At 45.5% G+C, this 17751-nt stretch overlaps 1 protein-coding gene across 3 annotated transcripts; it reads right to left on the bottom strand.

Annotated features, from left to right (window-relative positions):
- Positions 1-504: 504 nt before the first annotated feature.
- Positions 505-17498, bottom strand: trarg1a (trafficking regulator of GLUT4 (SLC2A4) 1a). 3 transcript variants are annotated; one of them, XR_010324570.1, is made up of 4 exons: positions 16347-17498; positions 6342-6468; positions 2478-4001; positions 505-2252 (listed from the first exon to the last, which is right to left on the bottom strand). XR_010324570.1 is itself a non-coding variant. In XM_064302701.1 (4 exons), exons 2-4 carry the CDS (start codon positions 16746-16748, stop codon positions 3985-3987), a joined length of 546 nt encoding a protein of 181 aa, XP_064158771.1. In that variant the 5' UTR covers positions 16749-17040; positions 17164-17498; the 3' UTR covers positions 505-3984. The 3 variants fall into 3 exon arrangements, 2 of the variants coding, with proteins under 2 accessions (XP_064158771.1, XP_064158770.1); XM_064302701.1 differs by having other exon boundaries at positions 505-4001; positions 16347-17040; positions 17164-17498; XM_064302700.1 differs by having other exon boundaries at positions 505-4001.
- Between the last annotated feature and the right edge of the window lie 253 nt (positions 17499-17751).

Raw genomic sequence — 17751 nt, 5'->3', positions numbered from 1 at the left:
TAGCTGTAGCCTGGCTACATCCTAGTCGCCTAAAACACTTTCACTTTTCAACAAAATGTAGCTGGGTTTTCACCTGAAGCAACTTTCCCCCCAAAAGCGTTCACCAGGGTAGGTCTGCATTCAACAGGACAATACAACTGTGCCAACAGCCAAAGTCTCCATCTAATAAACAAAGCACTTAATACCAACTCACTCTTATTGCGAAATCAGTCTCACTCAAACCAGTCTTATTACCAAACCATGCCCTTTCCAGGGGTGATGTTAGAGTCTGTAGTGGGACGTGCTAACTGGCTAACGTCTCTAAACTTCACTACATGATTGTTTATGTGTGTGTGTGTGTGTGTGTGTGTGTGTGTGTGTGTGTGCGTGTATGCATGTGCGTATGTGTATGTGTGTGTGTGCGTGTGTGAATATGCATATGCATGTGTGTGAACGTGTGATTGGAGAAACGGTTCTGTAAATGAATCTTCACTGTACATCATGACTCCTGACTCCACTCTCATGCATGTAAAGGTTTATTCACACGTGCCAAAGATATGAAAAACAACACCTCCCACATCCCAGCTAACCAGGACCACCATCTGACACCACAGTGCCCTGGCTTCTCACATCAGATTTATAATAAACATACAAATATCTGAGATTTACAATATGCAATATATAAATAATTATCGACAACATAAATTGCAACGTAACTGTAGAGCATTTACAACGTGGAGGAAACGGAGATTTCTGTGTCGGGAGGGTAAGAGATGGTGGCACATGTCGTCCAGCGGGGAGTGTGAACTACAGGGTGTAATATGCGCATCAGGGTGTCTGTTCTGGCCCCACGATGGTGGAATGACCTCCCCGTGGTGGTCAGAACAGCTGAGACACTGACCCATTTCAAACGACGACTGAAGACTCACCTCTTCAGGCTGCACCTCTCCCCATCCCTCCCTACCCCCCTGTAAATGACTGTAAGCTTAGGGTTGTAACTAGGCAGCTGTTTCGTAGGTGACTTAGGTGCATTAACTGTCTTAACTACCGCTTGTATTTTTCCCATAGACTGCGTTGTTGCCGTTCTCGTTGTTAGTGTTAATCAGTTTAACCTTCAGGGTCCAAGTTGAACTATGCCGTTGTCCCCCGCACTTGGACCGGTACTTCTCTCTAGGGGTTTCGTCATACTTGTTCCTGGTTATGGTTATACACTTTGTTCTACGTCGCTCTGGATAAGAGCGTCTGCCAAATGCCTGTAATGTAATGTAATATGTAATGCATGGCCTGGGCATTAGCTGCGGTGGCGGGCACAGAGGTGGGCATGGGGGGGGGGGTGGAGGAGGCGGGCACCATTCTCCGCCTTAGTCTCTTTTGACAGCAGGCTTTGGGAGACGGCCTCTCTGCTCGTTTCCTAATGTTACAGCACTCAGTTACCTCCACCTGCCTACACTGTGCCTTTAACAGGCCTTTCCCCCACTAAAGCCCGCCACTCAACCGTCCTGCTGCCTGGCAGAACCCTGGAACTACAGACAGGAGAAGGGCACAGAAACTGACAGACTGACTGACGGATGGACTGTGCATCTGGACCTTGTGTGCGGGTAGGAGTCACGTCAAATTTGACAGATTTCGCCTGGAGGTTGGTTGAGAAATTCGGCTGGTCACAGGTACATAATCTACATAATCTCATTGAAACAGCAGAAGGGTCAGCTGCAAGAATCATTTCCCTGATTAAGTCATAATGCCTTTCTGTATTTAAAAAAATTAAATATTTATTGTATGTCTGCAGATTTTACCAAAGGCTGTTGAAATATAAATGGGATACATGGCATTTAGGGTTTTCCTAAGTAATATGCTTTATCAGCTTTTAGACAGGAAGGGAAACAGTGAAGTTGTGTTCGTTTCAGCCCCTCTGTAGGGTACTAGTCGAGCCGAGCGCTTTGGGTTTGCGGTGATCAAATGGGGAAGAGCTTCACCTCCAACATTTTGTGGGACAATTTACTGAGTCGTTACATCACAGCAAGCTGCAGCGTGAAAGTTCATCGAACGCTCATCAAACGTTCATCAAACATGCCATGGGAATCACAGGGAAGTCAGGTGCCAGGGCCGTCCAATTAACAGGCCGGCCTGCTCTCAACGGCAGGTGCTGTTATCATATGTCAGATTCTGAAGACTAATGTCAGAAATATATATTTTTTATCTCTACTAGTACAGATGCCCATTTTCATGAATATGTTCTACCGTGGGTTACAGTCACTGCTGCAGTACGGGGATACCTTAACTACTTGTGTTTTTTCCATAGACTGCGTTGATGCCGTTCTCGTTGTTAGTGTTAATCAGTTTAACCTTCAGGGTCCAAGTTGTACTATGTGGTTGTTCCCTGCACTTGGACCGGTACTTCTCTCTAGGGGTTTCGACACACTTGTTCCTGGTTATGGTTATACACTTTGTTGTACGTCGCTCTGGATAAGAGCGTCTGCCAAATGCCTGTAATGTAATACCGGGCCAATACTCGGACTGTTTCGCCTTCTGAGCCTTCTGGAACAATAGCCACCATCTCCACCTCCATTTTGTTTTTGTTTCATTCCGCAGTCACCCACAGTATGCAAACAGACTTGTGCTGTGAGGTTGGATTAGTGATAACCGGATCTGTTTAAATGAAACAACACGAGCACAGACTGACAGATGGACAAACAGACAGACAGGTGCGCTAACTTGCAGTTGATATAAATCTGTTGACGTTTTGTCGCAAACATATGAGACATCCCCTTGCAGTGGGGACATTTTTCACAGGGTCATTACAGTGGGGTACAGAAAAACCTGATAATTACCTGTATGCCCTAAGCATGCCTATATATTATATATATATATTTATTTTCATATGTCTATCGTACTATAGCATGGCAAGGGAAGGTGTGTGGCAGCACAGGTTCAAAGGGGAGGGGCTTAGAGTGTCCCGGTGAAGAGACTCACAGGAAGTGGGTAACAAGGAAGTGGAAACTAGCAGGCGGACAACAGGAAGTGACCAGATAATCAGAAAATGGAGAGGAAGCGTGGCTCCTGCTCCAGCTGGTATCAGGTGGGCAGGGTTGGCACACGTGGCCCTGTACACTGGAGAGGTGGCGAGGGGGGGTGGGGGGTGGGTTCATCCTCTGACCCTCTCGCTCGGAGTTTCGTGCCAGCGTCCCGCCTTCTGCGGTGCTCTTACTGCAGACCTTCACGTCCCGCCATCTCTTCCTGTAAGTCTCTTCACCGGGAAACAGGAAACAGGGAAACCGCCACCGTTGGCATCCTGCCCGATCACCCTGGTCATAGTGCTTATCCCAGCACCCAGAGAATATCAACAACGTCATAAAATCGCAGAGTCCTATCCGCACTCAGAGAAAGCATGCAGGTGCTCCTTTCTCAAAAACTGCAAAACAAACGTCACCGCAAACCTCATTGCATCCTGACTAACCCCCCGCTACGCAGGAAACTGTCCTGCCGTCGCTCCCTCCCTCTCGGGTCTGTATCTAAACATTTTACAAAATTTACACTCAACATACTGCGAACATATCAGTATAATCATACGTTTGGAATACACAGGAGTCAACCAGGAGTATACTTAAATAATTTAGTTGCATGTTTTTCTTGGTGGAAGCCTTCGCTTTTGAAAGGTCAGTCTTCCGTTTTTGGGCGTGAGTGTCCTTTGGACCGCACACAAACCACTTAGTATCTGTACTTCTACTTTTTATGTTGTTTATCTTTTTCTGTAGGGAATATTATCTGATTCATGCATGTCTTCTTTACTGATGTGTTTCTTGGTTGGTTACATTATCTTCGATTTCATGGTCTGGTTTGGCTCCTCAGTTGAAAGTGACACGCCAGAATGGGGTGGAGGCGGGTTCGAGGCGTGTCACAGTACCATCGCAGGTGATCTTCTCAGGTAAATACAGGTAATGAACGGATGAGACGAGCTTCCATGCCAGGGGCCAGGGGCCAGGGGCCAGGGGCCAGGGGCATAAACCCTCACACCCCGCCCATCGCTGTGATTGGAGGAAAACAGAGATAGTGTCACAGACATAAACACGTGTCTGTCTGTCTGTCTGTCTGTCTGTGTGTGCGCGTGTGTGTATGTGTGTGAGAGTGTGTGTGTGTTTGTATGTAATCTGTGCTTCTATTTGTGCGTGAGTGCGTACTGTATGTGTGAGAGTGTGTGCATACTGTGTGCACGTGCATTAGTATGTATATGTATACTGTTGTGTTCATACATACGTGTGCAACTGCGTATGTACACTTTGTGTATGTATCTGTGTGTGCATGTATACTGTGTTTACAGTTAAATGCAAACATATTGAGGCAGTTGTGTCAAATTGGTTATTTCTCAACTGTACTAATCAAATTTTCATTTCAAATCAAGCAATGATAATGACGTAGACAAAGGACTATGCATTTATTTCAACAATGCCATTCAATGAGTCAAGTAACCTCAAGCATACGTACTGGGACAAAACGGTCGGCTGCTAAAAAAATTTCACAGGTTCACCATATTACTGTAATTATTTATGAATGGAAAGTTGTGTGTCGGGGCACAGGTTACATCCTTAAGAGGAATTTGTACTGCCAAAACTGCAGACGAGGGTCAGACAATAGAATAGAATAGAGTTAGACAACCAAGAAAGCAGTTGCGCGGATGAAAGAAAAGAAAAACTCAATTCAAGCTATTGCCGAATATTTGTGTATTCCGAAGTCAACAGTATGGAATGTTCCGAAGACGAAACTAACTGCTGGAGAAACCTGTCCACAGAAGACATCGGATAGCAATGACAGGATAACTATAACAGCTGCGGAAAAAAATCCAAAATTTGTCAGCTCGAGTAACTGCTAATGATCTCCATACACTGGGGGGGGGGGGGTGAAAGCTTCGCAGGACACCGTGTGCCGGAGACTGAGAGAGGCTAATTGCAGAGGGAAACACTGCCAGATGTACACCACCTCATCGGCGATAAGAGCGGAACCGATACGAAGAGGCGCCTGATGGCATATGGAAACACTTCTTACGTGCAGACGAGACAGATATGAATGGTTAGCAGAGTGAGGGAAAGGTGAAACGGAGTGGGGACGGAGTGTAGCACAGTGGGTAAGGAACTGGACTTGTAACCGAAAGGTCGCAGGTTCGATTCCCGGCTAGGACACTGCCGTCGTACCCTTGAGCAAGGTACTTAACCGAAATTGCTTCAGTATATATCCAGCTGTATAAATGGATACAATGTAAAATGCTATGTAGAAGTTGTGTAAGTCGCTCTGGATAAGAGCGTCTGCTAAATGCCTGTAATGTAATGTAAAGTGTGGGAAAGGTGAAAGTGTGGAGAAAGTGAGAGACTGGACCGAGTACTTCCTCTGTCAAGCATGGTGGAGGTGGTGTGGCGGGTTTGGGTCCGCACGGCTGCATCTCGAACCGGTTCAACGGTCTTTATCGATGATGTCACTAGCGACGGCAGCAACAGGAGCGTACAGAAACGCCGTCCGCCAACATTCGGAAAAATGCCACCGAACTCATTGGATGGAAGTCTGTCACGCGGCAAGACAATGTCTCAAAATATTCCGCAAACTTAGCCAAGCAGCTTTTCTGGAAAAAAATGATAGAAGTGCTTGACGTGACCCAGTCAGTGACCAGATTTAAACCCCATGCTGTTCACTTCCTCTAAAGGCAACTGAAGTCTGGAACCCCAGCAAACACACAGCAGTTGAAAAGGGCCGTGGCAAAAGGTTAGCAAAGCATCTCAGAGATGACATCATGACCCTGGCGATGTCCAGGAGCCACAGACTTGATGCAGTCATCAAATGTATGGGGAATACAATGAAATATTGACCTTGCAATTCATTAAATTTGTCAGAACTTACTTTGTCCCAATACTTATGATGAGGGGGAACTCACTGAATGGCATTTTGGTAATATAGCTTAACAGATGTTAAACAAACATCGCAAAATAAATGTAGACATTGCAAATGTTGTCTCATAGTAACTGTTTGATTTGAAATGCAATTATGATTAATACTGAGGAAAGGCAACCAATTTGCCATGACTGTCCATTACTTTTGAATTTAACTGCATTTGTGAGACTCTGTGTATCTATACTGTATGTATATGTGTACATGTGTGAGAGTGTGTGTATGTGTACGTGTGTATGTGCGCACGTGCGTGTGTGTATCTATACTGTACGTGTGTGTATGTGCGCATGCGCGTGTATCTATACTGTACATGTGTGTGTATGTGCGCACGCGTGCGTGTATCTATACTGTACGTGTGTGTATGTGCGCATGCGTGTGTGTATCTATACTGTACGCGTGTGTGTATGTGCGCATGCGTGTGTGTGTATGCACACCTGTGACTGTGACGTAGATGATGATGATCACCAGGCCCAGGATGATGGACACGATGCTCAGCAGGCGAGCCAGGCGACCCAGGCGCTTGGCCCCGTCCACATCTCCCTGCTGCAGACTGTTCCTGGACTGGGCACACGGAAGAGATTATGTGAGTATGCTTGTATGTGTGTGTGTGTGTGTGTGTGTGCGTGTGTATGCAAGTGTGAGTGTGTTCATGTGTGTGTGTGTATGCAAGTGTGAGTGTGTTCGTGTGTGTGTGTGTGTGTGTGTGTATGCAAGTGTGAGTGTGTTCATGTATGTTCGTGTGTGTGTGTGTGTGTGTGTGTGTATGCAAGTGTGAGTGTGTTCATGTGTGTGTGTGTGTGTGTGTGTGTATGTGTATGTAAGTGTGAGTGTGTTCATGTGTGTGTGTGTGTGTGTGTATGCAAGTGTGAGTGTGTTCATGTGTGTGTGTGTGTATGCAAGTGTGAGTGTGTTCATGTGTGTGTGTGTGTATGCAAGTGTGAGTGTGTTCATATGTGTGTGTGCGTGTGTGTGTGTGTGTGTATGCAAGTGTGAGTGTGTTCATGTGTGTGTGTGTGTGTGTGTATGCAAGTGTGAGTGTGTTCGTGTGTGTGTGTGTGTGTATGCAAGTGTTCATGTGTTCATGTGTGTGTGTGTGTGTGTGTGTGTATGCAAGTGTGAGTGTGTTCATGTGTGTGTGTGTGTGTGTGTGTGTGTGTATGCAGGTGTGAGTGTGTTCATGTGTGTGTGTGTGTGTGTGTGTATGCAAGTGTGAGTGTGTTCATGTGTGTGTGTGTGTGTGTGTGTGTATGTGTATGCAAGTGTGAGTGTGTTCATGTGTGTGTGTGTGTGTGTGTGTGTGTATGCAAGTGTGAGTGTGTTCGTGTGTGTGTGTGTGTGTGTGTGTGTATGCAGGTGTGAGTGTGTTCATGTGTGTGTGTGTATGCAAGTGTGAGTGTGTTCATGTGTGTGTGTGTGTGTGTGTGTGTGTGTATGTGTATGCAAGTGTGAGTGTGTTCATGTGTGTGTGTGTGTGTGTGTGTGTATGCAAGTGTGAGTGTGTTCATGTGTGTGTGTGTGTGTGTGTGTGCGCACGCATTTAAGGATCACAAAAAAAAAAGAAAATGTTTTTATTTGACTTTTAGTGCTTGTCAGAATAAGATGGATGTAAATCAGCACCTGAATGTGATGTCATCCGCTGATTCATCCGTACCCCTGTTAGACCACCAAACGAGCCGCGGCTCCTCCTGAAAGCTGTGACATCGGCCCATTCTAATTGGCTGCTTCCGGGGGAAGCTCATGATGCCCAGACAGCAGCTGGTTAATGGCATTTATGGCTGTCGCTATTGGCCGTATGAGACTCAATTAGCAGACCTTCTGCGAGCAGTAATGCGTTGATAACTCATAAGGTATAAACAGAACCGAAATGCACTTGGCTGTTATGGTACTGCACTGCAGAATAATAACACAATGGCAACAAAAATAGACATACTGTATCTGTAACAATATAATAGAGTGTCTGTATCTAAATGACGTCAAATGGCATGATCATCTCCTATGTAACAACCAGACCTGGGTCAAATAGGTATTTGTTCTGGGTTCAAATACTTTTCTAGGCTTTACTGATCTTGTCTGGTGTATTGGAACCAATGAAATAAAGTGCACTCTCAAAAAGTGCAAACCCCGTCTTCTGGTCATATTGGCAGGCTCAGTTACACCAGGCAAGATCAATAGAGCACGGAAAAGCATTTGAATCCAAAACAGACCCAGGTCTGGTAACATTGCTGTTGAGACTACATGAGCAAACAGTATAAATATGTTTGATAAACAGATTAATAATATGTTTGTGGCCCCTCCCTTCTGCCCACTAGTGAGGGAATAGTGATTTAATGGTCGCCATGGTGACCATGGCCCAATGAGCACATAGTTCGCCTGTGACTGTTCCAGCCTCGGCTGTCCATGGTGCTGAAATCACATCACTCTCTTTTTGAACTTGAGGCCGGCATGAATGACCCACATTACATTACAGTCACTTATCAGACCTCTTATCCAGAGCGACGCACAGCAGTGGAGATCAGCGGTACTCTCAGGAACGCAAAGACGCGGCATCACCCAGAAGGCACACAAGCCCATCCACAATCAATAAGCGTAATGTCAACCTAACAAACTACAATTTGCAGCATATAACTAAAGGAAGTGGCACTGGAGAGACAGCCATGGTGCAATCTGAAGAGAGGAGAGACTTCAGCCTGTGTTGGAAGGCGGGCAGGGTTTCTGCTGTTCTGACTGCACCAGGAAGCTCATTCCACCACTGGGGGGGGGGGCAGAACAGACAGGAGATGCTACTTGGACATGGTGGGGGTGGGGGGTGGGGGGTGGGGGGTTTGCCAGATGCCCGAAGGTAGCAGAACGGAGGGGTCTGTTTGGTGTGAAGGGTAACGATCTTATGAAAATATAAAACAGCCGTCTCTTCAGCCGCCTGATAGGCTAGCACCAGGGTTTGGAATTTGATGCAAGCCCTTATGGGGTGGGGGGGGCATGGCCATGCTGTAGATCAGGTGCAGATCAGGCAGCAGAGTTCTGATGGCAGAGGCAGGGAGGAGGGAGCGAGGAGGGAGCTGCAGTAGTCCAGGTGGGAGAGGATCAGCACCTGAACTAAGAGCTGGACTGAGACCCCCCCCCCCCTTAGCGTCAGCCGGTGGTATAGACACATACACATACAGGTGACATACACATTTAGAACACATACAGGTGACATACACATTTAGAACACATACAGGTGACATAGACATTCATAGCACATCAAGGAGACAGAGACATTCAGAACACATACAGGTGACATAGACATTCATAGCACATCAAGCAGACAGAGACATTCAGAACACATACAGGTGACATAGACATTCATAGCACATCAAGGAGACAGAGACATTCAGAACACATACAGGTGACATACACATTCAGAACACATACAGGTGACATAGACATTCAGAGCACATACAGGTGACATAGACATTCATAGCACATCAAGGAGACAGAGACATTCAGAACACATACAGGTGACATAGACATTCAGAGCACATACAGGTAATATAGGCACTATGAGGGCATACAAGAGCAGGAGCTGAATGTGCAACAGGGCCCCTCCCCCTCCCCCCTCCCCCCTCCCCTCCCCTCCCCAGCCCCCAATACACCAGCAGCGTTATTGATCCAGACTCATTCAGAATTACCTCAGCGCTAGCCTTGCTTGCCAGGCTTCTCTACATCCCTGCGGATAAAATCCTGGCTGCGAAAGCGCGGTATTTGGGGATTAGCCCACGGACGTTCCAGGAAGGGACCCAGTTCAGTCCCCCCTCTCGGCGATTTCATACGAGAAATCACAACTGGCGGAGGTCAGCTCAAAATTAGGTTCAGGCGGTCAGCATGTGCATTGAATTGGCTGTAGGATTGAGCTGCAGAAATGTTGCTACAAAATGGTTCCTTCTAACATTAATTTAAACTACAACATCGCATACATTACAGATATAAACACTGAATTACAAAAGAGCCCGTTATCACACACGTGTACACTCAATAGCCTACACGTACTCGCTTTGCGCAAGAAATTAATTGTAACGTTAATGAAATGTGACATATTAGCAATTGTTTTAGCTTGACTGCAGTAATGTTTATCACAAACGGCAAGAAGTCACAGAAAAGCGTAACTGTCACTCTTAGCATTAGGCCACCGTGGAGACTTGCTTTGACATTCGATCATTCATTCCTATGCAACATGGGTGGAAAAACTGAAACATTCTTCTCTGCTCCTCTTTAGGTGAAAATGTCTCTGGTTTTTTCCTGCTATTTTCTCATTTACATTCAGACACTTCAGCTGAGCTTCAATGACTGTTAACAGAGGGCAAATCAGAAAACTCCATGTGTTTTCTGCTTATAGCGAGTAAACTGCAAAAACGTGGGCCAGTCTGGTAAACAAAAATTGACTTTGCAACTGTTAGATTTGTCTCCTTTACTGTAACCAGAACCTGGCCAAGTAGCTACATCAACTGCAAAGATGGTTGAATGTTGGGGAAGTGAGAAAGAGGAAGTCATGTTTATTGAGTGCTCTAACTGGCAGCCAATGAGCACACAGCACAGAACTATAGCTATGCTATATTCCTCAATGAATGAATTTCAAACAGCAAGCCGAGGGGTGGGTTTGCTGTCTGAATTTGAAACTACTTCAGCTCTTGGTATCAATACTGCCACCCTCCCCCAATACTGCACCTCCCAAACACTGCACCAGCACCCCCCCTGCACCCCCCCACCACCCCACAGTACTGCACCAGGTCGTGAGGCTATCCCACCCCTCCTGTCCTTATCCTCCCTTTAGATTTTATTTACTAACATTAGCAGATTTTCCACTAAATATACAGAAGTGTCATTAACTGCAGGTCTGTGTGGTGAGATATCTTTTGAAAATGACCTGAGTGAAATTGAGGTGTGGTGGAGTTAAACTGATCATAAAAAAGTGCCATTGTTACGCGGTAACTGTGTTTTCCAAGGACAGTGCAAATTATATTGCTGGCGAGAAAAATGGAGAGGGAGAGAGGAGAGTGAAGATTGTGTGTGTGTGATGTGGTGAGTGGTGTGAGGTGGGGAGTGAGTGTGTGTGTTTATGTGTGGTGTGTGTGTGGTGTGTGTGTGTATTTGTGTGTGTGTGTGTGTGTGTGTGTATGTGTGATGTGTGTGTGTGTTGTGTGGGTGAGTATGTGTGTGTGTGTGTGTGTGTGTGTGTGTGTGAGTGTGTTTGTGTGCATGTGTGTGTATTTTTATAAAGTAGAATAGAGCTCTGTAAATGCTGGGGTTGTGACATCTTATATGGAGTGGCAGGCAACGCCCTCAGAGGGAGGTTAGTGTGTTGTGCAAGAAACGCTCCACCAATAAGCTCGTATGCCTGGGCTGTATCTAAACGCAGACTCCACATAACAAGCTGTGTGTGGCAGCACAGGACAAACACGTTGCCTGCTGTGGATCCGCGGATCACATAACAGTGCCTGTGCTGCGGATCAGACAGGATACACCAATAACACAGTTTATGCCTGTGCTGCTGGATCCCAGCACAGGCTCCACCAATAACACAGTCTATGCCTGTGCTGCTGGATCTCAATGCAGACTCCACCAATAACACAGCCTGTGCTGCTGGATCCCAGCACAGGTTCCACCAATAACACAGTCTATGCCTGTGCTGCTGGATCCCAGCACAGGCTCCACCAATAACACAGCCTGTGCCTGTGCTGCTGGATCCCAGCCCAGGCTCCACCAATAACACAGCCTGTGCCTGGCTGCTGGATCTCAGCACAGGCCCCACCAATAACACAGCCTGTGCCTGTGCTGCCCCACCAATAACACAGCCTGTGCTGGAGGATCCCAACACAGGCTCCACCAATAACACAGCCTATGCCTGTGCAACTGGATCCCAGCACAGGCTCCACCAATAAAACAGCCTGTGCCTGTGCTGCTGGATCCCAGAGAGCTCAACCCTGCTTCTTCTGCTTTTAACTCATATCAGTGGTAATCCACAGAAGTTCTGCAACCGGACTTAATCAGTCAGAATCTGAGAATATTCGCTGTTTAAAGCCATACTATGCAGAATTTTTGCCTTGTTGTGGTCTTGCGTTAATCAAAGAAGTCTCCTTCTCCGTCTTCAAACCAACCCACTCACCCCTGAGTACCCGACCAAGTCGCAGACACGACCAAGTCATCAATTCTCCCATCAATCACTTGGACATATTTCAGTTTGGAACACAAACCGGACATGTACAAATAATTTGAAAACTGGACATTCTGGTCAAAAACCAGACGTCTGGGAAACCTAGCTGGATAGCTAGAGGGAGTGTTACTTACAGGTCCTACAGAAAACAAGCCAACTCCGTGTCGCTTTCCATCTCCTTGGTGAACTTCAAGTGACACCGCAGAGGAAAAGCAATTCCACGGTTAACTGTAGTTTTTGAACGAGCCCTGTCAGCTTGTCTTTTTGCTTCACTGCATCTGGACCATTACAGCGGCTAACCAGCTCTGCAACAAACGCTGAAATCTGATCCCAAACCACAGGCTCCGTAGCCACACCCGGAGTAGTCCTAAAGCCATTTTAGAATAACAAATACTGGTAAAGGTGCACAAATTTTGCAAAAGTCCATAAAGACAGATTGTCAGTGCATCATAAATGTGCCTTAGCATGGTTATTATATTTTCAAGGTAAAAATCCTACATAGTATGCCTTTAAGGTAGACTGGAATTATTAAAAGAAGACATGTTTCTTTATGACATAAAAACATGTAAATTATTCCACAAATTCATAGTGAAGAGGCCACCAGTTCTGCCCGGGTAATGTCATTATTAGCAGTAAACTATCACCTGAAAACTGCCTCGTGAGTACAGTGCCAGAACAGAACAGGGACGCAAACACACACATGTACATACACACAGCTGCATGCATGTGCATGCATACACATGCTTACATGCATGTAAAACCATGCACACACATGCACATACACACACACACACACACTTACACACACTCACACACACACACAGGGAGCCCTGTAGGCCACAATTCATGGCTGGTTGTGCAGAACATGCAGTTCTGTGCTGTGTTTGTTAATTTCCCATAGCCCAGAGAGGGAAGCCCACATAATAAAAGCCAATTACACTCCCTCTCCACTCCCCATGATTGCCATGCATGTAGCTTTTTAAACCCACAGATGTGTCTTTGTCCACTTTCCCTACCATTTTAACGCCAGCTCTCCCCTCACCTGTCTGTGTACAGGTGAGCACTGTGTTTGTGTGTGTACAGGTGAGTACTGTGTTTTGTGATGTCGTTAGTGTTGGGTGTAAGGAGACTGTGTTTGTGTTGTGTCAGTGACACGTTAGGTGACAGGACACTGTTTTGTGTAAGTGTACGTTGTGATGACATGGGCACTGTGTTTGTGTATCGGTGACACTGCTGAGTTATGTGTGAGCACTGTGTGTGTGTTTATAGTGCTGATCGCTGTATTTGTGTGTTCGTAGTGCTGAGCACTGTGTTTGTGTGTTTATAGTGCTGAGCACTGTGTTTGTGTGTTTATAGTGGTGAGCACTGTGTGTGTGTTTATAGTGCTGAGCACTGTGTGTGTTTTTGTGAGCTGTGTTGCATCATGTGCTGAGCATGTGTTTTGTGTATAGTCTGCAGTGTTGTGCTGTAGTGCTGAGCACTGTTGGTATAGTGTGAGTGTGTGTGTGTTATATGTGCCGTTTGGTCGCAGTGCTGACATGTGTTTGTGTGTCCATGCCTTTGTGTACTTATTATGGGAATCTCTTCTACTGCACAACCATTAGATTCTACGGTTGAGGAGGAGAATCACTGAGTCATGAAATAGAAGGTGATACATCAGCACTAAGAGCTGTGTCTTTCTCCACAGGAGCCCAAATAACACACTGCTGCTGAAATGAGCCCCCCGCTCCTTCTAACCATATGTTCCATCGCTATATACAGCAAAACTGACCCCCACCCGACATGCCCAACCATGGAATTTTACAAACATACACAAATTTTAAAGCTTCGTACAAACGCATATGCACACACACACACACACACACACACTAACAAATAATGAGCATCGTTAGCAAAGTATAAACAGTGACAGAGTGCTGGGACTCCACAGTGACACATATACAGGGGTAAAGGCCAAACGGTGAGCACAGGATGCAGGTCTGTCTGGTCACCAGTAGCTACAGCCTGGTGGAAAAAGGACCATAGGTTTGCACAGGTTCAAACTGGACCACCGGAGGAGAACACAGCTGCTGTGTACTGTATGTAAAGTGGCGGAAGGTCACAAACTGGTCCTATGTAGTTCAAATAATTATGCAGCCACAAATACATCTCAGGAGAGGGAAAGCGGTAGAAAATGACTTGGAAGACTGTTTTTGTTTTTTCAATCAGAGTCACCGTGATGCTCGAGATAATTAATAGCCTTTCAGACAGAGAGACCGTTTCCATCCCCGTGCGTTTGTCGCGAACGCTTGTAAAAAAAAAATTACTTTTTTTTTTTTTAAGTAGCTCTGCCTGCGCGCTTAAGGTGAGTGCCACGCGGCCCCGAGTACAGCCGACCGCCGTGGCTGATTCATTGTGACAGGGCATTCATATTTTAAAGAAATGGCATGTCTCTAGTGGGTCGAGGAACCCCTCGTTCTCATTCCATCCGCACTCGCTCTGTTTATCACTGACTTTGGCTTCGGTGTGTACAGGCAGTGGAGGCGAGTTTCAAGGCTTTTGTGACAGCCGTTAGAACAACAACCGGGTGTGAAAAATAACAGAGAAAAGCACCTTACACCACTACTATCAAGTCTGCGTCAACAATCCTTATAAATGGCGGCAATATGAGCAGGCAGTAGCCTATCTATATCAATCACCTGCCGTGTATATGACCGCATTTATTTAATTCCTTGAAATTTAATTTTGTGTTCAGCCTCCAACCATTCTGATTAATGCACGCGCCCACTGGAACAAACGATACTCCATCCGCTTTACCAACAGCGATACTGATCGAACTGTCAACATGGATTGCGCAAATCCCTCTTTGTGCTTTTAACCAATAGAGCCTCGTAAAGCCACCACGCCCTTCACGCGCCTTGCCACTACAATTCAGCGCAATCTCTCCGTTTTGATGACGTTTATTGCCCAGGGGGAAAACAATCGCGCGCCCAGAACCGGCAGGAGCCTACATGAACGGGTTAAACAATTTTGTAAAGTGGATGAGTCCATTCATTAATCGATCTCTATTTCAAATTTCCAGCAGGTGGATATTCGATTTTGGAAACTTACGTGCGTATACGTTACGTTACGTATGAGTCGGGTAGTTTCTCAGCTTCAGCGTTAAAAATTAACCAGCTGTTTTTCAATTAGAAAACCAGCTGTTTCCTGTAGCTTCTTAAAACTTATAATTGACGGGAGGTTTCGGTATAGTAGGCCTAGTAAAAATAATGAGTAGTCTAATAGTTGTTAAAGACTAAATATATTTGCTAACTGATAACGTCCTTTCTACAAACGAATTAATGCATTTAACTGCTACATCACATAGTTAATTTAGCCAATTCATTCAGTCAGCGATTCCCACACACATCCCCACACATATTTGTAATACTGTTCTTGAAAAATAACATTACATTTTGTAGGTTGTCGCGTATTTAAACATACCTATATCTATAGCTAGGCTGCACGTGCCAGAAAACCTGTAGGCTACCAAAGAAATTATTTTCAACAAAACATTTTTATGTACAAAAACCACAAAGACTTTCAGATCGGCGCATGCATTACATAATTGTTATGGACTCATAAACTGTGAAATTTCATAGGCTACTGCTAAGTTACACTGGGAGTCGATGCGTTGCTGTTTATAGTGAATGAATGAAGGTTTCATGTGAGGATCTACTGAAAGGGAACTACTAAAAGGGAAACCACCAGCACAGGTGTAAGTTACTTTTAACTTTTCATTTACATTGCCGACGCCACTGTCTAATCATATGATCGGTTTAAAAAATATTCACCTTCAATTATCAGGGTAAGTTATAGAACATTGTTTCTAAAATAGGCTACAGGGTAAAATGTCCAATGTTAATTGTTATACTCTAACAGAGAACACGTGAGTCCAATAGGGACCATGTGTACTTTCTAAGTGTTTATTAAACACTTAATAATATTATTTTTATTTACTGTGTGCAATGTAGTGAAAGTTTCTCTCTCTCGCTCTCCTTCTCTCTCTCTCTCTGTGTATGTGTGTGTGTGCGTGTGGAAACGAGGGCGGGATGTTATATAATTTAACTCGATTGCATTTCATTATAGGAGCGCAATTTAACGAGAAACTCAAATATTATAATCGCAATGTAACATATGTCCCACCTCATCACACCGCTAACAACAATGATTGATAGTAATGACAGAAGAATGGCCGGAAGGCTAGCACCTGAGCGCCGTGAGTTCCCCTTACCATGATAGAGTACACGAGCGCGACGATGTTAACGGGCCAGACCGGGCAGAAGCAGGACATTATGGCCAGTATCAGATAGTCCCGGGGTTTGGGCTGGTCCTGTGCGGTGATCCCCGTTGAAGAAGTGCGGCTCCCACGGGACGGGGAGCGAGGAGTCGCTCCGAGTTGACCCACGGAGCCTGACCTGAGCGGTAAGCTGTGTCCATTTTGGTCCGCGTCCGGGGATTTGTCGCTCCCCATGCTGACCGTGAATGATCCGGGGAGCTTCGTGCCGTTCCCCGCGGTAGGTTCGGTGGTCGTGACACCGATAAGTTTCTCCGTCTCCTGGACCTCAGTGGGTGGCGCAGATCCATTCTCTCCCAAGCCGGTTTTCTCAAACTCTGTATCTGTGTTGATAGCCATTATTTAACTCAATTAGCCCCACTTCAAGAAGAAACGCTGAGCTTGTATAAAGTAATTATTTTAAATGTGGCAGTCCTAAAAGTCTTTGTAAAATATTAAATTTCCATAATTTAGCAAAATAGCTATCGCTCACCTTCTATGTATTATTTCAAACGATTTTCTTTTTCTATTTCCAATAAAAAACAAATATTTATTTGGACATTGATATTTTGGAGTCTGTTCAATGAATTGTCCCAGATGAAGATAAACCAGTTCCACGCGATGAAATATAACTCTGATCAATCGATGCTGACTGTAACGATAACAAAGGGAAACATCTAAATTAATATGCTTCAGATTTAATATGCATAGACATCCTTTTTCCGTAATCGAATGCGATGAAACTGCTTCCGTTCTGCGGTTGCAGTCAACCCACCGTGAGCAGAAAACGATCTCCTTCCAAATGTGCACGCGCTTTCCCCAGTAGAACAAATCAGTCAGCAAGCTGTCTCGGCTTGATTTCTTCCGCGTCTCATCGTGTGTCAAATTCTATAACCGAATTTCCGAAATCGACATTTACTTCTGCAACTTTCCTCTCAGAGATAATGCAATGAAAGAATGTAAGTTTTGTTGCGCAGTGTGTTGGCAAAATGAATCCGCGCGCTGTGGGTGCGTGTCACGCTGCAGCAACGGAGCGACTGGGCTAAACTGGTCGAGCGCGCGGCGTTCCCTCAGCATCAGCACCAGTATAAGAGCGGGCCAGTGCGGGATCGTGCGGGTAGGGCGGGTTCTTTGTGCAGCACCCCTCCCCCGGGACACGCTGCTATACCGCCGTGCATTAAGTTAAGCAAGCCTGAGACCACGCATTCGTCAATTTGCCGCGTTAACTGAAGAGTATTCTTTTAAAACGTGAGGACACACTTGAGAAGAACAGCCCAGATTTTTATTTCAGTAGCTACTTAATCGGCATTAGGAAACGCGCTGACTTTCTTAAGATGAAGTGTTGTTCGTCATTTAAACGAAA

Source organism: Anguilla rostrata, chromosome 12 (genome assembly GCF_018555375.3).
Source record: "Anguilla rostrata isolate EN2019 chromosome 12, ASM1855537v3, whole genome shotgun sequence".
NCBI classification, from domain to species: domain Eukaryota; kingdom Metazoa; phylum Chordata; class Actinopteri; order Anguilliformes; family Anguillidae; genus Anguilla; species Anguilla rostrata.
This window is presented reverse-complemented; position numbering and strand designations above follow the sequence as displayed.

Bases quoted from the DNA above. Each gene is read 5' to 3' on its own strand.
- trarg1a (XM_064302700.1), bottom strand. From the start codon at position 16,748: ATGGCTATCAACACAGATACAGAGTTTGAGAAAACCGGCTTGGGAGAG. The intron at 6,469-16,346 runs GTAAGGGGAACT...CCGTGTGCCCAG, and splicing joins CGCTCGTGTACTCTATCATG to TCCAGGAACAGTCTGCAGCA.